At 39.8% G+C, this 25,953-nt stretch overlaps 1 protein-coding gene across 1 annotated transcript in view; it reads left to right on the top strand.

The window, feature by feature from the left end:
• Positions 1 to 25,953, top strand: part of GNPTAB (N-acetylglucosamine-1-phosphate transferase alpha and beta subunits) — a 69,209-nt gene that overhangs the window by 35,567 nt on the left and 7,689 nt on the right. The window contains exons 9-19 of the mRNA XM_018556632.1: positions 1,533 to 1,712; positions 4,508 to 4,678; positions 9,166 to 9,289; positions 9,674 to 9,874; positions 12,323 to 13,245; positions 13,855 to 14,054; positions 16,867 to 17,086; positions 19,966 to 20,079; positions 20,906 to 20,991; positions 21,092 to 21,190; positions 23,815 to 23,982. Of these exons, the coding sequence (XP_018412134.1) occupies positions 1,533 to 1,712; positions 4,508 to 4,678; positions 9,166 to 9,289; positions 9,674 to 9,874; positions 12,323 to 13,245; positions 13,855 to 14,054; positions 16,867 to 17,086; positions 19,966 to 20,079; positions 20,906 to 20,991; positions 21,092 to 21,190; positions 23,815 to 23,982 (2,486 nt within the window). The remainder of the gene's footprint in view (positions 1 to 1,532; positions 1,713 to 4,507; positions 4,679 to 9,165; positions 9,290 to 9,673; positions 9,875 to 12,322; positions 13,246 to 13,854; positions 14,055 to 16,866; positions 17,087 to 19,965; positions 20,080 to 20,905; positions 20,992 to 21,091; positions 21,191 to 23,814; positions 23,983 to 25,953) is intronic.

Genomic DNA, 25,953 nt, shown 5'->3' with positions numbered 1-25,953 from the left:
GCTGCCACATGCTGTGATTTCGGCTGAGAGTGCGGAATCATTCAAGAGGCGATTGGACGATTTCCTCAGAGACCGTAATATACAGGGGTACAAGTACTTTTAAGAACGAGAATACATACGCACACATCAGTAGGACCATACACATACACACAATAGGTTGTACTTGATGGACATATGTCTTTATTCAACATAAAATACTGTGTAACTATGTAACACTGGAAAGAGTCTAAAGAAGCTTTTTCTTTATGAAAGAAGAAGTTGAACCCTTCTATTACTCTATTTATCCATCTCAGTAAGTTTTAACATAGCTTTTAGTTAACATTTGCGTATAGGTCCACTTTAAGGCCCATGCCAAGGGATATGAATAGAGCTGGGCAGCTTTGAAATAGAGTTGGGTAGTCTTCATTGGTTAATAACTTTAAAAGAACTTCTCACTGTCACGGGTAAAGTGTGAGTAGATGAATATCCCAGGAATGAAGATTCCTTAATAATGGCAGGGAAAAGGTGTTCTTTTATATCCTGTTACTGATGCAAATAACACATTCCAGTGTGGCTTGTTAAATAATGTCAAAGGCAAATACCTTTGTCATGAAACAATCATGTAGGTCTTGTTTATATTTACTAAGCATGTCACTTTACCCCACACCAGTCCATAATCTGGATATATTTATCTTGGGAAGATTGTTTACCTCCTTATTTGGTATCATAGATGCAGTGCTTTGGTAGCCAGCCCATTTTCCCATCCTTCCCATGAGGATGGAATACTCTCATATCACTGACATATTTGCTGTGACTCTCTTCCGCCAGTAATTCTCTTTTAGCCAACTGGCTTTTAGCAGCACAATGTATTTAAGCTTGTGCAGTCCTTGCCATTAGAATGTGACAGCAGCATGTTAAAATATAAACAAGATTAATCATTGCTGCTTTGCTTATGATGAAAGCCGGTTTGTTCTTTAAGGTCCATTTCTCAATAGCTGCCAAACAGTTATAGAATGTAAGCATTTTATTAAAAAACAGTTTTCTGACCTACTAGGAAATGCAGAGTGGTATGTACATGAGAAGAATAATGTAGTGCCCAACAGATTCCAGAGCTTACAGTTGAATATGAGAGATGGATGCATACGGGGTTGCATTGGAACACAGACACTCTACTTCTTTCATTTAATTTATAAATGTGCCTTGCTCAGTTCTATACCAAGTTCTGCAGTGGCATTTACCCCTTATGCTACACAGTATTGCTTTGCTCATTATAATTGCATAATGATCATCTCCACTCATACATTTATTACAGATTATGTATATTGCATATACAACAAATGTTGCTGGACATTTTTTTTTCTAGGGGGCATGAATAGTGCTCTTAGGTGGTCTGTGACAGTACAAGTATTATGTGGCACCTTACAATGTCTACTGTCCAGTGATAACATTAGTGCATGTTGCTTGAGGGCAACACAAGTTTACTTGGTACATATAGAAGGTAACTGGATGTACATATTGTTTTATAGTGGTTTCATTTTACTTTCTTATTGAAGCTAAAGCAGGATGAAGACATTTCAGCCAGTCGTTTTGAGGACAATGAAGAGCTTCGCTACTCACTGAGATCTATAGAGAAACATGCTCCTTGGGTGCGTCATGTTTTCATCGTAACTAATGGTCAGATACCATCGTGGCTGAATCTGGATAATCCACGAGTCACCATTGTAACACACCAAGTAGGACTTTTTTTTTATATATATAATTACTTAAATGAAATGTGTTTCATGCTCTTAATTTCTCAGCTAAACATGTTGGGTTTTTTGCTTACCGACTGTTTTATTGTAATGTGCTTTATATTATACTTTAGCTGAGGTGTCAGTTTAGTGTATCTAGTTTTAAAAGGAGGTATTGAAGTGACAGAATAATTTCATAGTGACCCGTATACTCTTGTTTGTGACCTTTATAGTGTGATAGCTTGTTTATCGTTTTGACCTATGTAAAGTGAAAAGATTGACATGTTCGTTGATCACTAAGCCACATATTTTAAAACGTGGCCTTTTTTATAGCAGTGGGACAAATCTAAATAAAACAAAACTGTATGGCCTGGCAGATTTTGTTTGTGGATTACCCAATAGAAGAATACATGCACTGTGAATCTGAACAATTCTCCCATGCTGGGGCTGGATTTTCCTTTATCTAAATATTGCTCACTAGGAGGACCGGCTTATGTGCTGATGCGCTTTGCGCACAATTCTTTATACTCAACTAAGGAAGATTGGTTTATGTATACATTAGTTATATATTCGAGTTTGGGTACATATATTTGGGCTTGTTTAAAACAATGCAAAGGGCAGCTGTGTGTAAATAAGTCTTACCTATTGGAAATTGGCATTTGACAGTGCATCATGGCCAATATAAGGAAAGACAACGTATGGCTTTTAGGGATTTGGTACTACTTTTATCTTTGCGCCATGTTATTTATCAAAGCCCACTCAATTGTTCTTTGCTTACTAATTGAATGGAGCAAAGGCAAAAATGAACTGTCCCTAGGAAGGAAATCAGCTGTACTCATTCCAAGTATGTATTCTTAGTAGAACTTCAGCCAAAATGTTTTTTCCCCCCAGTTGGGGATAATTTCCGACACTTCCTGTATTACTATCAGGACAGAAAGTAACTATAAAAAGACATTGCTTGGCTGGAGTTCAACTTAAATTCAGCCTATCTTGGCCTACCTATGTGTAGAGTTGAAGCAAAACTGCATCACAGAGTTGCACCCCTCTAGCACTGACAGCTTTGCAATCCCTGTCGCTATTCCTTCTCCCACTGCTGCCATCTTCTCCTCCACTTGTTCCAGATCCAGGCTTCTTCTGTCTTGGGTGGCCACTAATGTAACTCCTGCACATGCTTTAATGCAATGCCCAACCTTTTGCCTCTCTTTAAAGTAGATCTAAACTTTAACTAGATGCCATTTAGTTTGCTAATGGACTGTGTATTAAACTAATTCCATTTGTATTAACAGCAGACCATGAGTGCATAATGTATGTTAGCATGGCTGCTTGTAGTCTCAACCAGGGGTGCATGTGACAGGGTGACAACACAGGAGCACAAGTGAGTGTTGTCTTCCTATAACAGGAAGTGTCTGAACAAGAACAGTATTCTTTTTATGAAAGCTTCAGCTTTAAAAAGACTGAAAATAAAACACTGTTCAAAACTGCATTAACATATTAAAGCTTATATGAGATACTTTAACACAATGAGGAATTATTATTTTTTCTGAAAGGTAAAGTGCCTTTCTTGGCCACAGTGATTAACCTATGTCTTCACTTTTTAACTTGAACTAAAAAAATCTTGCTTATATGGTAATTTGCTCTAGACCTCACAGACTCTAATCCAAATAGCCTCAATGCAATAACTAACTTACATATTTTAAAATGACATTAAAGTCAATCCCCCCCCCCCATGTTAATGTCAGCACTTACCTTAAATTATGTATTTTATTCCGATCTTCTTCTTTCCTGATATTTTCATCTGTCCCTCCAGCGGTGCGGCGGCTCTCCGATTCAGCGCCGACACCTCTCTGCTTGCAGGCACTTCCGATACAGCGGTGTCTGCATACAGGTGCACGCGTCCATAGACTTACCTTGCGTCTCTGCTCGTCTCCCGGCCGAGAATCGGAACTGCGCATGCGCCCGCTCCAAGATCCGTACGAGCAGTTCCTGATTCTCGGCGCGGGAGCGTGCAAAGAAAAAAAGGTAAGTTTAAACTGCTGTTTTAGCGTTTTTTTTTTTTTTTAAACTGTTTCCCTATATCTACTGCTTGATTGCAGTAGATATAGGCAAAAAAACAGGAGGGTTTACAACCCCTTTTAACTCGGGAGTTAAATCTCCAGAAGGAAGGACAGTGGCGGCACAATTCAGAGATGATTTAATTGTACTTGAATGCATTTTTAAGCTTTACCTCCTGAGTTTAATGTCACTTTAAGCTCTCCCCACTTCAGAAACTAAGCCAGTTTTGTTGTATTTATATTTGTTCCACTGCTATAAAAAAAAAACCTCCATTAGAAACTGTCAAAAGTAATTTCAGACTGTAATCGTTCTTTAAACTTTCTTCCGCTTATGATCTTGTACCATTTACAATGGCACTGGTAATGACTAGTGTATCTCTATTTTCCACCTAGTCCCTTTCTGACCAGAGACACATGGGAGACTTTGCGGTGTCCTATGTACTCTAGTCTGGAATCTCTCACAGGTCTCCATCAAGTACTGTACAAGCACAGACAAATGATCTCATTTGTCTGAAAACAATTATCAGCTATCAGTAGCCCTGCCACCTTGTTGAGAGACTTATCTCTCATGTAGTAATGCCTGTGCTTTTAGCTTTGGAGATTTGGAGCATCTCTTAAGGGTAACAAAGTATTGTAGTTCTTTACATCAATGATTACCATGTTAGCACTCCTTGAGCCAGTATGACCAGACTCCTAGCTAAGGCATTTAGAATATCCTTGATGTGTCTTCTTTGTTTTCCTCACTAGGAAATCTTTTTGAACACTAGCCATTTACCAACCTTTAGCTCTCCTGCTATTGAAAGCCACATTCATCGGATTCCTGGACTTTCTCAGAAATTCATATATATGAATGATGATGTTATGTTTGGGACCTATGTGTGGCCTGATGATTTCTATAGCCATTCAAAGGGTCAGAAGGTAAGCAATAAGTTATAAACAGGAATACAGAACATCAACCCAGTTCATCTATCTTTGTGAGGAGACTGCGTGATGTATCTAGCTCCTAGCATTGTAATTATATAGGAGGTTGAAACTTGCCCCCTCTTGACATGCACACATGACTAGACATACCCATTAGGTTTTAACCGACAAGTGAAGTGCAAATGTGTGTACATAGTCAAGAGGGATTTTTCAGTGTCTGTTTGTAATACATAACATATTTAAAGAGGAACTTTAACCACTATTTTAATGTCCCAAAACCGTTAACTTTAGGGCGTGCTGTCATGGATACCGTTGTGGTTATTTCATCTCTTAACCAAACTTTCAAGCCCTCACATGGCTGGTGTCATAGCTGATCACATGTACAGCACTATGACAACTGTAATCCAAATAGATGCTAAGATAGCACCTTCCTTGGTTGTATGTGATAGAAGATTGTATTTCCGCTTTATGTGAACCATGGCCTTCCTCTTGCTATCCTATCTAACGGTACCTTTGCAATAAGGGTGCTGTAAGCTCTTTATTGCTCCCGTTCTTGGATCACAGTTCCCTAAATAGCAGCTCTGAAAACTCAGGCTGGAAGTCAAACTTGAAGGTAAAGTCCATATTAACATAGCCTTTCTGAATACAATGACACGATTTCTTTCCTGATCTGCTGGAGCTAATATTCTTTCCTTAGGTCAGCCTAATGAAAAAAGAATCTGATTGTACAATCTACATAGTTACATAGTTACATAGTATTTGAGGTTGAATAAAGACATAAGTCCATCAAGTCCAACCCATTGTGTGTGTGTGTGGGTGTAAAGATCCTCGCGTCATCTCGTTTTTAGGAGTACTTGTACCCCTGTATATTACCGTTTCTCAGGAAATCGTCCAAAAGCCTCTTGAATGATTCCAGACTATTAGCTGAAATCACTGCTTGCGGCAGTGAGTTCCAGACCCTAACCGCGCGAACTGAGAAGAATCCCCTACGCCCCTTGTGTTTGAATTTTTTTTCTACCAGTTTTAGGTGGTGTCCTCTAGTCTTTGTTACGTAAATTATCGTGAAGAGTTTATTGCTAATGTTGCTATGACTATGGAACATTTTGTATGTGAAAATCATGTCCCCCCTTAATCTCCTTAGTTCCAGCGTGAACATATTTAAATTTAGTAACCGTGTCTCATAGCTCTGGTCCTCCATCCCTTTGATGAGTTTGGTCGCCCTTCGCTGGACTTTCTCCAGTTCAAGGACATCCCCTCTGTGTACCGGTGCCCAAAACTGCACCGCATACTCCAGGTGAGGCCGAACCAGTGATGTGTAGAGTGGCAATATTATAGACTTATCCCTGCAAGACATTCCCTTCTTGATGCAGGACAGAACTCTACTAGCTTTGCTTACCGCAACCTGGCATTGTAATCTATTATTGAGTTTATGGTCTACAGTGACCCCCAAATCTTTCTCCATTTCAGACTTCCCTAGCGGCATACCCATTATTGTGTAACCCATTTGCGTGTTTTTTGTCCCGAAGTGCATAACTTTGCATTTATCAACATTAAACTGCATCTGCCATAAAGTTGCCCACTCCCCTATTTTATCCAGATCCTCTTGTAAAGTTATACTATCTTGGTTTGTTTCTATTACCCTCCCAATTTTGGTATCATCAGCAAACACTGAGATATCGCTGTTTACTCCGTCCCCGATGTCGTTGATAAACAGGTTGAAAAGCATCGGTCCCAGCACAGAACCCTGAGGCACACCGCTAATAACACTAGCCCAGTCTGAAAGGGCGCCATTTATTGATACTCTCTGTACCCGTTCCTTTAGCCAGTTCTCTATCCATGTACACACCCTTCCATCTATGCCCATAGCTCTTAGCTTGTGAAGTAAGCGTTTATGAGGTACCGTATCAAAAGCCTTAGCGAAATCCAAATATACCACATCCACAGACCTCCCTCCATCCAGATCTCTACTTACCCCCTCGTAAAAAGTTAGCAGGTTAGTCTGACAGGAACGGTCTTTCCTAAACCCATGCTGATTATCACTAACTATCCCATTAGCCTGAACAAATTCTACTAAATAGTCCTTAATCATTCCCTCTAGCAGTTTGCACACTACAGATGTAAGACTAACTGGCCTATAATTCCCAGGTTTGCATTTTGCCCCCTTTTTGAAAATTGGAATTACCGTAGCCCTCCGCCAGTCACATGGAACTCTACCAGTCATTAGAGAGTCCTTAAAAATGAGGAATAACGGTCTTGTTATAACCTCGCTTAGTTCCTTAAGTATCTTGGGGTGTAGATTATCCGGTCCCAATGCTTTATTTGCATTAAGTAGACTAAGTCTTTGTTGTATCCCGGGTTCTGTCAACCACATTGCTGTGTTTTGTGATGAACTAGGTATTTTATCAGGGGCGTCAAATCCGTTTCCCTCCTGAGTGTATACTGAGGAGAAGAAAGAGTTTAGTACTTCGGCCCTCTCCTTGTCATTTGTGACTAAATTCCCTCTATCGTCCTTAATTGGGCCTATCTGCTCCTTTCTCACCTTTTTACTGTTTATATATTGGAAAAACTTTTTGGGTTTTTTTTTACATTCTATGGCAATATGTCTTTCGCACTCTATTTTAGCCGTCCGTATTTCTAGTTTGCATCTTTTATTGCTTTCTTTATAGTTGTGGAACGCCAATGACGTCCCCTCTATCTTATATTTTATGAAAGCCATTCGCTTTTCCTTTATGTGATGCTTTACAGTTTTATTCAGCCATACAGGTTTTGTTTTTGATCTTTTACTTTTATTACCCAATGGTATACATTTGGCAATTGCAATATGTAACGTGTTTTTAAAACATTCCCACTTTTGGTCCGTGCTTAGATTTTGAAATAAATTTTCCCATTTGATGTCCCCCACTTGGTGGCGCAGTCTATCAAAGTTGGCCCTTCTGAAGTTGAGGGTTTTTGTCCTACCAGCCCTCTTGCTTTTCCTATGATCAATACTGAAAGTGATCGCGTTGTGGTCACTATTGCCCAGAGTCTCCCCCACAACAATATCCTCAATTAACTCCGCATTATTAGTAATTATTAAATCTAGGATGGCATTTTTTCTAGTTGGGACCTCCACCATCTGGTCCATAAAGTTGTCTCTCAGCATGTTCAAAAATCTACCCTCCTTGGTTGAACTTGAGGTTCCATTAGCCCAATTTATATCCGGGTAATTGAAGTCGCCCATCACGACTACATTGCCCTCCCTCCCCGCAATTGCAATTTCGGACTGAAGATGGGCCTCCCCCTCCTCCCCAATACTAGGAGGTTTGTAACAAATACCCACAATAAGTTTACGACTATCGTCCCTGGTATCCAGTTCTAGCCATAAGGATTCCACGTCTTCCCTACTGTTTGACGTGATATCATCCCTTATATGCGTATTTAGATTATTTTTAACATAAATGCATACTCCCCCCCCCTTTCCCCCCCTCTGTCCCTCCTGAACAGGTTGTACCCCTCTATATTGGTGGCCCAATCGTGTGTGTTGTCTAGCCAGGTCTCCGTTATTCCTACTATACTATATCCTAATATCTACCTAAAGTGTATTTCCACTTTTATAGCAGATTGAAATAACACCTATTTTATGTTTATTACATGTTCCCATTCATATAGTACAAATTTTTAAAAATAAAATTACATTGTTTAAGTTACATCTTATGTTACTTGCTCTTTCTTGGAACATCCAAAATGTAAGTTTCCCGTTCTCTGTATTTTAAGGAGGCGGCATGAGATGGTGGGGAGGTAATGTTTACCATGATTAACCCTGTCTGAAACATGCTGGCAGAACTTATTGGTTGTAAACTAAATTTGAAAATTGTCTTTCCTAACAGGGTTAAAGATTGAGAAGCTTTGCTTCTTGCTTTGTATGTTAATGTGAGGAAACGCAGTCTGTCCCCCTTTTCCCTTGGGGACACACTCGCTCACAAATTGTTTAGAATAGCTTGCAGTCCCCATAAAAGCCTGCTCCCAAGAAACATCTAGTTTGCCAAAGAAACAGCTGTGTGAATGGGAACACATAGCCAACATTTAGTGGGTCTTTCTTAAATTTTACTACAAAAGTAGAAATAAACTTTAGGATTTACCACCATCTGTGTAGTTCAAGGACCTTCCACTTAAAAGTAATATCCATGAATTTTATATTCTGTAAGAAAGGTTCTTGTGTTTATATAGTTGTATGTGTAGTTGGTAAATATTGCTGATCAAACGTACAATCTGATTGTGTGCGGCAAGTTTTAGACTTCTTATATTGCTCCAGTTCTAAATTTGTCTGGGAGGAACTGTACCCGATATCTTTGCAATTTTTAATAGTTATGAATTTTTAATAGTTACGAATAACATTTTTGGAACTGTACTTTTTACGTCAATTTCTAAGATCCCTGAAGAAAAACAAAAGCTGATTTGTAAACTGAACACATGCTCAGTAATACATTTTGTGTTTTTACTCAAAGGTTTATTTGACTTGGCCTGTTCCTAACTGTGCAGAGGGATGCCCAGGATCTTGGATTAAAGATGGTTATTGTGACAAAGCCTGCAATAACTCTGCATGTGACTGGGATGGTGGCGATTGCCTTGGTAAGACTCACACAGCCCCTACTTTGATAAAGCTCCTCCATAGATTACAGAATGAAGTTAGTTTAAAAAAAAAATTGTTTCCTCCTTTAGAAATACTGTTGCGGACTGAGATAAAATTGATCTCAGAAAAGTGTATTCAAAATGTTTTTGTTTTTTTTCTGTGAAGCTTTTAAACATGAAAGATAGGAATGATTTCACAGAAAACTGTCTGCCAATAGTACATAACAGATAAACGTTGTGTTTTGATGATGGATGCGAGTGAGCAATTATGTATCCCAGCTTGTCATGGCTTTCTGGACAATAAGTGATCTACAGATTATTGTAGCTTTTTATGTAGACATGTTATGATTTGTTAGAGAATTAATTTTCTTTTCACTCCTATAGGTAACACAGCAGCTGGTCGTTTTGCACCAGCCCTTGCTGGAGGAGGTCTTCTCAATGGACAAGGCTGGCAGCCTGGATTGGGAATAAGCAGCGTTTCTTATTGTAACCAAGGCTGTGCTAATTCCTGGCTTGCTGACAAATTCTGCGACCAAGCCTGCAATGTGCTTAACTGTGGATTTGATGCTGGCGATTGTGGACAAGGTGAAATAGAATAAAGTGTTTTTGCAGTTTCAGGAATTCCTAGAAAATATTGACCTTACCATAGTCAAGGACAAGAGAGCGGCATTTATAAAATATAAGACAAAGGGTACGTCGTATTAAAAAGGGGATGCATTGCAGGGACAAGTCTATAATTTTGCCACTTTTATAGATCATTGGTTCGACCTCATCTGGAGTACGCGGTCCAGTTCTGGTCACCAGTACTAAGAAAAGATGTCCTTGAGTTGGAAAAAGTCCAGCGAAGGGCAACCAAACTAATTAGGGGTATGGAGGACCAGAGCTACGAGACGAGGCTACTAAATTTAAACATGTTCACATTGGAGGTGAGGAGATTAAGGGGGATATGATCTCCATGTACAAAATGTTCAATGGTGACAGCAACATTAGCGATAAACTGTTTAAAATTAACTCCATTACAAAAACTAGAGGCCACCACCTAAAATTGGTGGAAAAAAAATTCCAGCACAAAGGGCGAAGGGGGTTCTTTACAGTTAGAGCGGTCAGGGTCTGGAACTCACTGCCACAGGCGGTGATTTCAGCAAATAATGTGGAATTGTTCAAGAAGCTTTTGGGCGATTTCTTAAGGGACCGTCATATACAGGGGTACAGGTAATATACAGGGGTATAGGTACTCCTAGAAAGAGATCCTAATAGGTTGGACTTGATGGACTAATGTCTTTATTCAACCTCAAATACTATGTAACTATATAGTATGAGTTACATCACATACGGGGACATTCAGTAAGGTAGTAAAAAGTTCAGTGACCCATAGCAACTGATCAGATTTCAGTCCTCGCAAGATCAGGTAATGAACATTCTTGTTTGGTTGCTATGGGTTAATGCACTTTGTACATCATTACTACTTTCTGTAGTGCTTTAATACATACGCTTATGTGTGTTCAAATGTATCTCTAGGCTATTCTGTAAGTGGTTTGTGACAGTTATGCCTAAGGGGATATATTTTTGCAGTAATTGATTACATATAGAAATCAGGCTGTGCACAACATAAGAAATCTGATAAACTATAAATTCATCTTAGCAGCAGGAGTATATAAAAAAACAAAAAAATGGCAAATGCTTAACCCTATCATGCACACTAGTGCACATCTTGAGCTCTCAGCATAAAAACACTACGGTCTTCTTATCAACATTTGACACTGTAACAGCAAACGTAAAGGGGTTCATTAATAATAGTTCCACCAGGCTGTTTGCACATTACTAGTAACCCTAGATATCGTGGACAAGTATAGAATATTCCTATACTTGTCAGCGCTATCTAGGGATGCTAGTGCTGTGCAAATGGCATCCGGCTGGTGTTCTATCAAAGTTTGTGACTCCGTTAGAATGTGTGACCGGTGACGTGGTCACACATTTTAACGTAATCCCACCCAGTTTTTCGGCGGGGGAATATGTGACTGGCAAAAGGGAAAGAATTCCTACGCTTTCTCAGCTGTTCCAGGGCAGATCGGCATCGCAAATCGTATGTGCAGGAGAACCGATCTGCACTGAAACAGCTGATTGGTCCTAAATTTAAAAATGAAACCCCAAAGTGTATGTCCATTTTTGCAGCCAGATTGGGATAACACTTATTTTATATTTGTTACATGTTCCCAGTCACATAGCATAATTTAAAAAAAAAATGCTTAAAAAGGATTGCAAATGTGTCTCTCTTCTAGCACATCATTGGCGTGGCATTGGTCATATGGTATCTGCTAAAGGGAGAATAACTGCTTTGGTAGAGCCACTAATTGGCTTCCTGTACCTGAATGTTAGTTCCTTTATACAGTTCCTTATCAGAAGTCATGTGACATATGCCTGGGGAAAAATTGTTTACAAGATTAAAGAGAAAAAGCATGCATTCAAAATATATCTTATGTTTTCTACTGTGTCATGGATGACAGGGTGATCTTAATAGCACTAAAAACCTAAGAAAGGTTTGTAACCTTTCATATGACCCCAATAGGGGTTATCCCACCTCTGACAGTACTTGCCCTAACTGGGGGGGGTGGAGGATTTCATCTCACTTTCTATTTCCAAGACAAAAACAGGAATGGTGGAGAAATTTCATCTCTGACTTATTTCCTGTTGAGCATGGGAGTGCTCTGGTAGGCAAATTTTTATTCTTTTTTTTCTGGGTGAAAGCCTGGCTTATATTTCACTTTTGGGCCATGAGTCCACTCATCACAGTGATGGAACATTAGAGAACCGCAAGAGTGGGTGGGTCTAGAGTTTCAATCAGGAAAGCTGGTGGAAATTTGCATTCCAGAGTGCATTGGGATTCAGGGCTCCTGGTGTGGTGTTGCTTGATTTTTATATACACTTGCCTCTTTGCCATGATTACCATGACTTAAAGTATCCTTTAATCATTTGATTTCTACAAAATCTTTATTCCTAATACAGGTAAAGTAAACATGTCCATTTTATTTGCAGATCACTTTGGAGAGTTATACAAGATAGACTTGCTTCTAAACCAGACCCATTATGTTGTTCCTAAAGGTGAACGTTTGCCCTACTTCAGTTTTGCTGACATAGCTAAGAAATCAGTGGAGGGCAGCTATAGTGAAAGCCCAATAATTCGCCATGCCTCTATTGCTAATAAGTGGAAAACTGTTCATTTGATCATGTATCCTGGAATGAATGCCACTGTAATTCATTTTAACCTCACTTTTCATGATCAGAATGACAAAGAGTTTAAAATGCAGATTTTCATAGACGTCGACACAAACGAAGAGCAAAAACGCAATATTACGGCATCTTCCCAAGGGAAGAAGGATATAGTAAGCACCACACCTACCCCAGATGCAGAAATACTGTTTGAGGACATTCCTGAAGAAGACCGGTTCCCAAAACCTAAGAAGCAGAGGCCAGCTGAAAAGCAAGATGCAGAAATCCTTATACCATATGTGAATATTTCCACTCTTCCAAACAGTATACAGCTGGCCCTACGTAATCTCGACCTGAAGCTTAGCAGGGGTGACATCACATCGAAAGGGTACAACATTACAAAAATGGCTTTGCTTAAACCATTTAGCAGTGTCAAGCCACAAACAGAGCAAGTTTTAAATGAGACTAAATTGGGAATCAATTTAGCACACATATCCAAACATATGGTCTCTGAAAAGAAGGCTGATTCTAAGAAAACTACCTTTATATCAAGAGAACTAGGGCGTGAAAATGGGAAATCTGCCTCGAGAATGGAATCCCAGGTTAAGCTCAGAAATGTAATGAACAAAGAATTGGAAATATCTAAGGGAGACCACATTGTTCAAGGAAGAAAACTCCATAGCTATCAGCCGCTTTATGAAGGATTCTTACCTTGGGAAAGAAGAAAATATTTTAAGGACCTCTTAGATGTAAGTCTACATTTTTGGTGGTACGTTCATGATTAGGTATGAATTTTGATATGGCCATCTTTGTAGCGGTAGGTCATTCCTTTCATGTCAGAGCCTTCAGCAAGAAGAACAATGAGCCAAACAGTAGTGACTTTACCAAATCTCTATTTAAATCTCTTGAAACTAGTAGTGAGAGGCAGTAGAGCCTTAGATCTCACATTGCAGCTACAAAGCTCTTGAGTACAGAAGTGAATATTCCCCACATCATAGCAAATTATATATATATATATATATATATAATGTATCCTATTAAGCAATGTTGGTTTTAATATGCTTTACATGCAGCCAAAAGTGAAAATATATGTGCTATGGGTAGTTTTCTTATTTAGTCTATCGTTTCTCTGCAATATTTTAATGACTGCTGAAATTAATATGCAGCTAGAGCTCGTGTATATGACAAAGTAATAAAAGTTCATGCACATCTGATTGATCCTTTGATGACATTTACTGTGGTCCTGTCACTGCTGTCTTCACCTAGTTGGCCCTGTTGGGTAAGCTGAGTGCTCTTGTGATAAATATTCTGTTGTGGCGACCACATAAACCCCATCTATTAATCATTCTGTCTTGCAGGAGAGAGATGCTCTACTTAGTGAAGTTTCTTATATCACCAATGGTAAGAAAACTGGCAGGAAACTTCAAGATACATTTGCTGATTCCCTACGTTATGTGAATAAACTACTCAATGGTAAATTTGGCTTCACATCTCGGAAAGTTCCTGCTCACATGCCACACATGATTGACCGTATCGTTATGCAAGAGCTTCAGGATTTGTAAGTATACTTGTTACAAGGTGGCTGACTCAGATGAAGTGCCTCCTCCCCTCCCTTCACCCTTTTTCTTTTCTTTTGAAGTTGCAGCCAGCATTCTAAGTACTGCAAAAATTATCTTCACCATACATCACTCTGATCACAGAATAATGTGAAGTAAATGAATGTTGGGTATATATTAGATGCATGTGTTTAAGAATAATGTTTAGGTTTACCCAAAAGTGCAATATACCACAAATTAGCTAGGAATATGGGCAGTTATGTAAACCCTGTTACAAGGTGCTTTTAACCACTTCAGCTCTCACACCTGTAAAACCCTATGTACCACAGCATTTTTTATATTTCTGCTATTGGATTTTCTTTCTAGTTTATTTAAAGGACATAAGAAATCATATACTGTCAGGCAATACTGCTGCCTGCAGGAGGATTGGACAGGAATAAAAATGTGTAGGCCAGCTCTGGATAATCCCACTTCTTTCAACGTGCCTTAGTTTTTTCCTAGTGTCCTAGAAGAATGGACTTCTTTTCTTCAGCTCTGCTGAAAATAGTCTAAGCTTTCTTTTGCTAGTTTTTATTTAATTCTTCAAGTTTTTCAGTCAAGATTCCTTGCTACTTTGCGGTGTGATCTGGTCTCTATATGACAGCTATCTGGATTAGCTTTTCTCAGACTAGCTTTGGAGTACTGGAACCCGCTGGACTGAATGTTGTGGGACCAGCCTGAAAGTGAGGTTTGGCTACTGGGTTCAGGCACTTTCCAGACTCTGTTAGATAGTCCACAGCTGCTGACATCGCTGCAGTTTGATTCCTTTCAAAACATCTAGTTTCCATGACAAGCACTTTGCCCTATCATGGCTGTGACATTAATCTGTCAAACTGTGTCAAAATGGGTTAAATCACTCAAAAGAGATCTCTCCAAATCTATGGTAGACTCCTTCCATCTAGAGAATGTAGAGCAGTTGTCTGGAGCCCTATGTTTGAGTTGTGATGGCAATGTAGCAGCTAAACTTGTGTCCCTGTATGGGTTTGTTGTCTATACAGATGCACAAAGTACTCTGGTTAAGTTGCTGGGAGGTAGATGATATATCCGTGGAGCACTTAATTTGCTAGGTCTTGAAGAGATGCTGTCTGTTTGGACCTTTTCTTGAGGTTATCATCAGGGATCGCATGGGAGGCCAGAGTGTACACCTGTGTCAGTGTAAAGCTGGCCATACACCTTACAACCATTGCACGACTTTCGTTGTGCGATGGTTGTAAGGTAATTAACATTTCGTACGCTCTGCCCATCTTGGACAGGCAGATCGTACTTGCGATCATCACAAGCCCTCCCCGCTGAGGAGAGGGCTTCCGATGATTGCAGTGCTGAGCGGGCAGTGTGCACACAGGCCCGTACGGCATTCGTCTCCCGAAGACGAATGTCATGCGACCTTACAGTAGAAGAGGTCGCACGCTGCCTATACATCTGCCGATTATCGTGCGGTCGCGGGATCACCCGCGATTATCATACGATAATCGGCAGGTGTATAGGCACCTTTAGAAGTCCAAGGAAAGATCAAGGAAGTCCCACGTTTCTCCACTGTCTACTTCTAGAAAAAATACATCAGGACCATCTAAGTTTGATTCTTGGGCAGCCTGCAAGACTGGAAGCAATAAGCCTGCTAAGTCCTCTGAGCTGCCTCTCGCATAGAAGTGCACCCTCACTTTTCAAGTGGAGGTTTGGTTGTTAATCCTTGCAGGTCTTTGGATACTTTATCATTTGGCATTTTGGTGCAGAAAGTGCCCTTTTCGATTCTTGAGTTAATCCTTGGCCTTGGGTTTTCTCTGCTGCTCACCCTTTTCCTCCCTGTGCCACTGCACAGATTAACCGACCTTCTCTTGTCTGCTTGTGGTCTTCTTAACTTAAAGGTTGTGGCTCTAGTTCCTGTGCCTTGTGAAATCTTCTTCCCTTGGGGCATGTAAGATCCAGCTGGGTCTTGCTTCCTCAGGTTTTAACACTGGAAATTTGTTATTCTCCAGTCAAACATTGTTAGCACCGAATTCATACAAAACAACTAGCCTACCTGTCCAATTTCCTTTGTTTTTTACCCTAGTTTTACAAAATCCTAGAATTATTGGTAGCCTGGTATCTGGGCCCCCCTGTTTCTGAACCTGTTATCTAAGGTAGAGAGTCATAAACACACCAGGGACACTAAAAGCGTTAAGGTTGACATATACCATGGTACATACAGTATGTCATTAATTTTTCAGAAACAAATTACCATTCTTGATCAAGTCCCAGTACTTCATTTGGGGTGCAACCCCAAATAAAACACTACACAATTTGGCTGCTAAGGATCATAAGAAAATGTTATGCAACTTAAATTAGGATGACATAAGAGGGCTTTCTAATGATGATACCATGATGGCAGTGTTTTCTGGATAGCATCATTTGCGGTTTGCTAGATGATTTAACATGTTTACAGAAAAATCTCTTAGGTCTGCATCCTACTCTAAAAATGATCTCCTATAATTTAATACTAGCAAAAGAGTTATCTATTGGTCATTGTCTTAAATAGAATAATTACCTTGGCATAATTAACTTGGCATAAATGTTATGTAAATGGCCATGAGCATAAACAAACAACTACATGCTGTAGATAGCTAACCTTCCTTTATCAATTGTCATTACTGTACATGTGTTGTGCTACATCACAGTGTATTAGCTATTTTTAATTAGCAGTCACCTTTAAACAGGATCTTTAAAGGCATTAGCGTTATTTAGGTATGCTGAATGCATCCCTTTGTTGTGTCATGGGTTGTGATACTATAATCTGTACAGGTTTCCAGCAGAATTTGACAAGACATCTGCCCATAAAGTGCGTCACTTTGAAGATATGCAGTTTGCCTTTTCCTTTTTCTACTATCTGATGAGTGCTATCCAGCCATTAAATATCTCCCAGATATTCTATGAAGTTGACACGGATGGCACAGGCGTGCTGTCTGACAGGGAGATTCGGACGATGGCGACAAGAATAAATCAGTTACCACTGAGTTTACAGGTATAACATTAAAGATAGTGCTGTAAAAGTATCCACATGATGATTTTCATGAGCTGATTTCATAGATTAACCCACCCTACATTTTATGGTATAAAAGATAGACGTATAAAAATGTGATATCCTGTATAAAGTGTGGCTTACAATTTAATCATTAAAGGGTTTTCCACCTTGTAACATGAGGACCATTTGCAAATGCTACAGACAGCTGAATGTCAATGGTGAGAACAGTCCACATAATGGTATAGAAGAGTTTCTCACATGCTTGTTGAAAGTAGAAAATCCCCCAAACTGTTTGTTTTTTTTTGGGGGGGGGGGGGGGGGTTGGGGGGGGTGTTCGTTCATGCTGTAGATAGCTAACCTTCCTTTATCAATTGTCATTACTGTACATGTGTTGTGCTACATCACAGTGTATTAGCTATTTTTAATTAGCAGTCACCTTTAAACAGGATCTTTAAAGGCATTAGCGTTATTTAGGTATGCTGAATGCATCCCTTTGTTGTGTCATGGGTTGTGATACTATAATCTGTACAGGTTTCCAGCAGAATTTGACAAGACATCTGCCCATAAAGTGCGTCACTTTGAAGATATGCAGTTTGCCTTTTCCTTTTTCTACTATCTGATGAGTGCTATCCAGCCATTAAATATCTCCCAGATATTCTATGAAGTTGACACGGATGGCACAGGCGTGCTGTCTGACAGGGAGATTCGGACGATGGCGACAAGAATAAATCAGTTACCACTGAGTTTACAGGTATAACATTAAAGATAGTGCTGTAAAAGTATCCACATGATGATTTTCATGAGCTGATTTCATAGATTAACCCACCCTACATTTTATGGTATAAAAGATAGACGTATAAAAATGTGATATCCTGTATAAAGTGTGGCTTACAATTTAATCATTAAAGGGTTTTCCACCTTGTAACATGAGGACCATTTGCAAATGCTACAGACAGCTGAATGTCAATGGTGAGAACAGTCCACATAATGGTATAGAAGAGTTTCTCACATGCTTGTTGAAAGTAGAAAATCCCCCAAACTGTTTGTTTTTTGGGGGGGGGGGGTTTGGGAGGGTCTTAGGTTTTGTTTTTTTCTCTTATGTTTCTTTCTTCTTTGGCTTCATTGTAGCTGAAACCCTTAAAGGGAAGAATGCTTTTAATATTAGTGGCATATTAAATGGTGGTCTCTTAATAATAATGTCTGTATGTTTACACTGCGTATATATTGGAAAATAATAAAGAAATATTCTACAAAAAGAAAATCCCTTTACAAGTATAGATTTCAAAACCGAATGTAAACACTACGCTTACAATAAACAAATGTCAAGCTTCTGTGGAGCGGTGCTTAAGACATGATGTATAAAATCAGAAGGCTATTCCTGGGTTATAAGAGGTAACATCTGAAGAATGCTTCATATGCTTCCTTTAATTTACCTAACCACATGAACAAAACAAGTGGTGAGCATAATGTATGTGCTGCCATTAATGACGACGACATGAAAATGCTAATGGTCTGGCTGTCAGGCTGACCCACTGCCTTCAGTATATTTTGATTTGATGTGCTTGAACAAGAAAAGTGTTTTCACTTGCCTCATGCTTGTTCCAGCTCAAATTGTGAAATGCATAATGTTGTAGATACTCATTAGAAATCTGTCGCACAGAAATTAAACAGATTCATGAATGTGTTAGTAAGGTTGCATAGGAATCTTCCGCAAATTTGACAGAATTGTCACTTAATTCACTCCAAAATAGAAGAGATCTTTTTTACCTCCACTTTCTGTATAATTAATATGGTGGTATTTCTGTTACATAAATCTGTCACAATAATGGCAAAAGATGGTTAAAGTTTCACAAATAAGATCTACTTGAATTTGTCGTACCACCAGAAATGACTCGCAAACAGCTAATTGAGTCACCCCTAAAGTATTTAAGTGCAACACAGCCAGGCAGCTGGCTTGTTCAAAAGCAGGTCAGCAGCCCAGATGTTTATAATACTTGAGGAGGAGGATTCTATTACGTGAACAGTTGGCATGTAATGTATGGCCACTTCAAAGGAGAAAATATATTGAAGATGGATAATGCATACTGCCCAGGCCACCGCTCCCCGCAGGGATTCCCCCTCCCCTCTACGATCCTCCAGCGCTGACTGGCGGAACGGACGCGGGAGGGTGCAGGTACAGCTGGCTCTGCCTCCTAGATGGGCAGAGCCAGCTGTCAATCACGCAGCTGGGTGAATCTCAACAGTATTGTCGGGAACCGTCCCGGCTGCGGTGCTCTCAGTATATTGCGGGCTATTTGCGATATACTGAGATTTGGGTCATGGGAGGAGATTAGTATATGTCCTCCCGTGACCCTAAAGAGAACTATGGGGAAAACACTTACCCCATAGTTCCCTTTTAAACTGCTGATGTCTTATTGGATCACAGAATTGGCACTAGATTAAAAAAAAAAGATTAAAAACTTCCCCACCCTCCCATGTTAATCTTGTTTAGGGCTGGAAGACCGTGAGCATGCATTACTTCACCAGCGGTTTTACATCACTTATACTTGAGATTAATAAAGGGGATGCTTGTGGATGGGGACATATTTTCTATACATGCAATTATAATTGTTTGCAGTGGTTCCATAAATGACAGTCAACACAGTACAGCAAAGAAACTTAAAAATGAAAACGTTAAGCATCTAAATGACCTGAAGATAAGGGGCATTTTACATATTTATTGGAAATGGCTCTGACATCCTTCTTACAAAATAAGTTAAAGCATTTTAGGTCAATTGATCTAGAAGGAAACTATAGCATTTAATGAACTAAATACATGTGTGCATTTGCATTATCAAACTGCTGTACTGAAAATATTGGGCATTATTTTTTCCTCTTAGGATCTCACTGGATTGGAACATATGCTTATCAACTGCTCCAAAACTGTACAATTTAATAATACTGAGACTGTTTTTATCCCGGCAACTCAGGAATCCTATTATGATCCAAATATGGTAACGTCTACTTATTTTTACCAAATTATTGTGTTTTTTTTTGAGACCCTGAGCCTTAAATCTCCAAAAGTATTTTTTCTGGTTTGCTTCAGAGATTTCTGCGTCTTATACCCCGTGGCACATGAAGGCTACACTAATGTATCATAAATTGTATTTTTAGGGATAGATAGGGTTTTCATTATAGATAATTGAATAGAAAGATGCATTTTCTGTAATTTTTTTTCAACGTTTACATATTTTGCATACCCCCAGATGACGAGGACACAAATTAGCATGGTAGCAACTTTTTCACAGGTTTGTTATCACTACAATTTCGAATTACATGTTTTTTTTTGCTTACATGCACTTTTTACTCTCGCACAGTAAATGCAAATGTCATCCAAATCATCTATTAAAAAAATAAAAATGATAATTTTTATATATGTATATATATAAACAAAACACACACACACTATATATGGACTGCGCACACACACGCACACACACTATATATGGACTGCGCTCAATCGAAACGTTGCCAATAAAATGCTGATGCTTTGACTTATCTCCACTATCTTACAAATAGAGTGTGGTGGGTGCCTCTGGGACTATATATATATATATGTGTGCATGTATGTATTTTTTTTTTTACCTTCATGGTGGTCTGGTGTTGTGTAGATAACCCATAGCAACTAATCAGATGCTATTGATTGTTGCACATCCCTGCCCTATGGACGGTGTTAAAGCTTATTGTATATAATATAATCCTGACCATTACTATAATGAGTGTATGTATGTTTGTCCATCTGCATTACTGTTAGCTGCAGTTTGTTATATGTTATTACAGCCACCTGTGACCAAGCAGCTGCTAATTAATTGTAAACCTGTAACTGATTTGATACGGAAAGCTTACAAGGATAAGAATAAATACAGGTAAGGTTAGTCCTACTACTCATGCACCATTAATTTGTTCAGTTATGTTTGATTTTGCCATGGCTGCATTGCAAATTAAACTTTTAACCTTTCCCTCAAGATTTGAAATTATGGGAGAAGAAGACATAGCATTCAAGATGATTCGTACTAATGTCTCTCATGTAGTTGGCCAGTTAGATGACATCAGGAAAAACCCCAGGTAAAATCCGCCATAAATCCATTTTCCCTTCCAAATTATTTTTCTTTTAGGGCTCATTCACACCATAAAGCATATAGCTGCAAGGCACAGTAACACACCTGCTTTATAGCACACCCCAACACACAGATGCATATGCTCTGTGCATTGTATTGCACTGGAATACACCAGGCAGAATCTATTTTTTTCGTGCCATTAGGTGTTTTGACAGCCCAATCAAAATAATGGGCTACATAACACAACACACCTCAACGCAGGAATATGCATGCATTGCAGCACACTGCTTGATGGTGTGACTGGGCCCTTAGTGATCGTACTGACATTGGTTTTTAGATGATTAATAATCTAAACTCCTTTAACTGTATGTCCCTTGTGGTAAAGAGGCAGTATAGCATTTCAGACATGAAATTATTTAATCCCCTATGTATTCAAAAGACGTGAAATTAAATAATTTACATTTTTCTAGTTTGACCTGTATTTAAATGAATAAAAAAAAGTATAAGTATTAATTGCAAAAAATAAAATAATCTTCCAGAAAATTAATAGCTAAGGAGGAAACAAGTAAAATAAGTTGATTAGAGTTAATTAAGGTTAATTAAGTGTTAAATGGGTAAAATCTTTGTTAAAACAATAAAAAAAGTCACACAAAAAGTTATGTAAAGCATTTTTGGGCCCCTTGTCCCTTCGGAAACCCATTCTTCCTCCATTTCATAATGTAGCTGTTACCACTGTTGCACACAGCAGCCATTAAAATAATAATACAGGATTTATGTAGCGCCAACAGTTTGCACAGCACTTTACAGTATATAAGGAAGACATTACAGTTATAATACAAAGCAAGACAAGATGGTAAGAAAGAAGAAGGTGAGCAATGTCAGATGAAAAAGAGAAGAAGAAAAAGCAACAGACACACAAACAAAGCTAGGTAGGAGAAAGGAAAAAGAATCGAAAGTCTGAAAGAGAAAGAGAAGGTCGAGCGTTATTTTACACTGAGCTGAGTATCGGTTATGAGAATCCGGATGCTGAGGATATAGATTGCTGTCTGACAACCGTGAGATTTTTTTAAAAGAATGCTACTGACCATTTGTTTCATAGTCTTTCTCCAGTCTGGTGAGTGCAGTGTGTAAAAATGTGAAGGACATTTTGGCACCGAATTGAAGGTTTCTCTTATGAACAATGAGGACTTTTAACAAAGCTCATAGTGATGCATTGTTTTCACAGTGCGCGCAGTGCACTTTAGATAATTTATATTGTGAGTGTATTTAATCAGTATAGCACTTGCCGCTAAAAATTGGGTGTTTTTTTAGATTGAGGTGGAAGCGCAGATTGATTTAATTGAAAGATGCTAAGGAGGGCCCTGCCCTTGAGAGCTTGCAATCGAAAAGGTAGGGGCAAGTGATACAAGAGATGGCAGCTGTGTGGGGATGAGTTGTTTGATAAAGTGATCATTCAGTGGTTAGGTTCAGGAGGAATAGGCTTACCTGAAGACAAAGGTCTTCATGGATTGTCTAAAAACAGAGTAGCTTGAAGATAGATAGACGGACAGGTTGGGGTAAGGGGTTCCAAAGGATGGGAGAGACTCTAGCGAAGTCCTGGAGGCGAGCATGGTAGGGTTGACGAGAGAGCAGGAGGTCTTGGGAGGAGCAGAGAGGATGGTCAGGGTGATATTTTGAGATGAGGTTGGAGATCTATCCACAGGCCGAGTTGTGGATGACTTTGTAATTGGTTAATATTTTTAATTTGATCCTTTGGGTGATTGGAAGCCAGTGGAGGGATTGGCAGAGGGAGTTGCAGATACTGAGCGGTTGGTTAGGTGGATGAGTCTAGCAGCAGCATTCATGATAGACTGAAGGGGAGATAGCCTGTATAGAGGTAGGCCAATAAGAAGGATTGTTGCAATAGTCCAGACCAGAGATTACATGTGAGTGGATGAGTAGCTTTGTGGTTTCATTGGTGAGGAAGGGGTGTATTTTGGAGATGTTACGAAGCTTAGGGCAGTGGGATTTGGATAGTGATTGGATGTGGGGCACAAAGGTGAGGTCCGAGTCAAGGATGTCACCTTGCACCTCAGCATGGGGAGAGGGAGGGATAGTTGTGTTATCAATCTGCAAAAGTTGGGGGAAGGTGCACGGGGGGGAGGAAATATCATTAGCTCAGTTTTTGAAAGATTGAGTTTTAAGAATTGTTGTGACATCCAGACTGATATGTCAGTTAGTAGATTAGCTACGTACAAGAACAACGAAGGAGCGAGTTGTGGAGTGGAGAGATATATTTGAGCGTCATTGGCATAGAGATGGTATTTACATTATTTTCATAGCTGGGTTCTTTGCATAAATCTTTCACCCATTGGACTGGTTTCGAAGGTACATGCAATTGTCTTTGCTTTTTTAAAATTCATTGGCATGCCCCAACACACCTAACACTTGCTTCATTTCCACCTCTCCATGCTTAGTCAACCTTTTGAGCTTATTTTTACTTTTAGTTTTCATCTTGTTTTGTAGATATGTTTGTATGCACTCTAACCAGATACTATAAATAAATGTTGTACATTTACATTATCTTATCCAGAAATTGTGTTTTCTAGTTGCAATGCAAATACAGCTATGAAATAACTTTCACTGTTCTAGGAAATTCATCTGCTTGAACGACAATATTAATCACCACCACAAGGATGCACCAACGGTTAAAGCAGTCTTAAGGGATTTCTATGAGTCCATGTTTCCAATTCCCTCTCAGTTTGAGCTGCCAAGAGAATACCGCAACCGTTTTCTACACATGCATGAGCTGCAGGAGTGGTAAGTTGTGTTTATATATTTGTTCGTTATTACAGAAACCTTGTCAGGTGAGCACTATTCTTTCTAGTGAAAAAGTGTAGAATAAAAGCTGTGTGCTGCTTCTCTTCAGTCCCTTAATAGTGCACCACATACAGTACAATCTGCTTTAGGACTGTCAGTGTCAGTGGGCTTTGTTGTGAAATACAGTTGTTTCTATATGAACGCAGCCATATGCCTCTGCGTTAAAAAAAATGCAGGGTTTAATAAGATATTAGGATTTTGCTACTCATCATAAAATCCTTTTCTTGTGTGTCTATGGGAATGTTTGACCATTCTTCCAGAAGCACATTTGAGAGGTCAGGTACTGATGTTGGAACGAGAAGGCCTGGCTCGAAGTTTCCGCTCTAATTCATCCTAAAGGTGTTCCATCGGGTTGAGGTCAGGACTCTGTGCAGGCCAGTCAAGTTCCTCCACCCCAAATTCACTCATCCATGTCTTTAGCTATTGACTCTGCAGACAGTTGGCGACTTCTGCGCACTTCAGCATGCACTGACATCGCCCTGTCATTTTACGTGGCCTACCACTTTGTGGCTGAGTTGCTGTTGTTCCCAGTTGCTTCCACTTTGTTATAATACCACTAACAGTTGACCGTGGAATATTTAATAGCAAGGGCATTTCACAGATGGACTTATTGCACAGGTGGCAACCTATCACGGTACCACACTTTAAATCACTGAGCTCCTGAGAGCGACCCATTCTTTCACAAATGTATGTAGAAGCAGGCTGCATGCCTAGGTGCTTAATTTTATACACCTGTGGCCATGGAGGTGATTGGAACACCTGAATCCAATGATTTGGAGGGGTGTCCCAATACTTTTGCCAATATAGTGTAAGTAGCCTTCCTACCTTTTAGCATCATAGGAATTACAGATTCACTGATTGTCCTTGTCTCTCAAAACCTGGACTTAAACAGGCATGTTGTTAAAGCCAGAAACCATGAATTATGTTAGTAAATCGGTATTTGAGACAAAAGATCCTGACACTCTTTAGGAGTCCACGCAGCATCAGGAGGCTTAACAGCTCGGCGTACCACATTCGCCTGGGCCAGTCTGGAGAAAATGAGAATCACAGGAATGACCTCCATCTTGATCCTGTGAAGTAGATGAGAAAGAAGTTTTATGGAGGAAAGACATAGATCAGAATGTACTGATCCTATGGAGCCACCAGAGCATCCAGTGCTTCTGCTAGAGGATCCCTGGGTAAACGAAACTGCCTCCAAAGAGGCTACCATCAGACATGGGACTCTCATGGAAAACTGGAGAGTTGGATGACTCCTGGGCTCCTAGTGCTCGGCCTGCCTGACCTATTCACAAAGTGAGTTTTCAGAGATAGGGCAAGCAATGAGGCAATATCAGTGGCTCTGGAAAGCACTACACAGCTAACTTTATCAGAGCAGAGTTTGGAAAGCAGTATGCTGAACCCAGTTCCTGAAAGTCACTTCCAAGCTAACTCTGCAGCATCCAGTCCAGCAGGGTCTGGGCAAAATAAGCAAAGCAGCAATATAAAAAAAGAGTCTTAATTGAAGAGAAAAACGTTGAAGAAAAAGGTGCTAGCAAAATCAGTGATTTTTGGTGAAAAGCTAAAGGAAAGACACCAGTCATCTAGGACAGGCCTTCTTAAACTTTTTCCACTGGTGAACCCTTGCCGCCCCCCCAGTGTCCATCCGTATCTCTCTCTTATATTCCCCCCAGCGTCGGCCGATGTCTCTCTCCTCCCCCTCAGCGTCGGTGTCTCTCTTCTCCTCCCCCACCCCACGTTGGTTGGTATCTTTCTCCTCCTTTGCCCCCCCTCCTTCCCAGCTGTGTCTCTCTACTTCTACCCCCCAATGTCAGTCAGTGTCTAGCTCCTCTTTCCCCTCCCAAGTGTTGGTCGGTGTCTCTTTCCTCCTTTCCCCCACCCCCCCAGTGTCGGTCAGTGTGTCTCTCCTTCTCC

This window comes from Nanorana parkeri, unplaced genomic scaffold, assembly GCF_000935625.1.
Source record: "Nanorana parkeri isolate BGI_ZX_2015 unplaced genomic scaffold, ASM93562v1 scaffold244, whole genome shotgun sequence".
NCBI lineage: Eukaryota > Metazoa > Chordata > Amphibia > Anura > Dicroglossidae > Nanorana > Nanorana parkeri.
The sequence above is the reverse complement of the archived record's forward strand: the minus strand, read 5'-3'. Positions and strand labels throughout refer to the sequence as shown.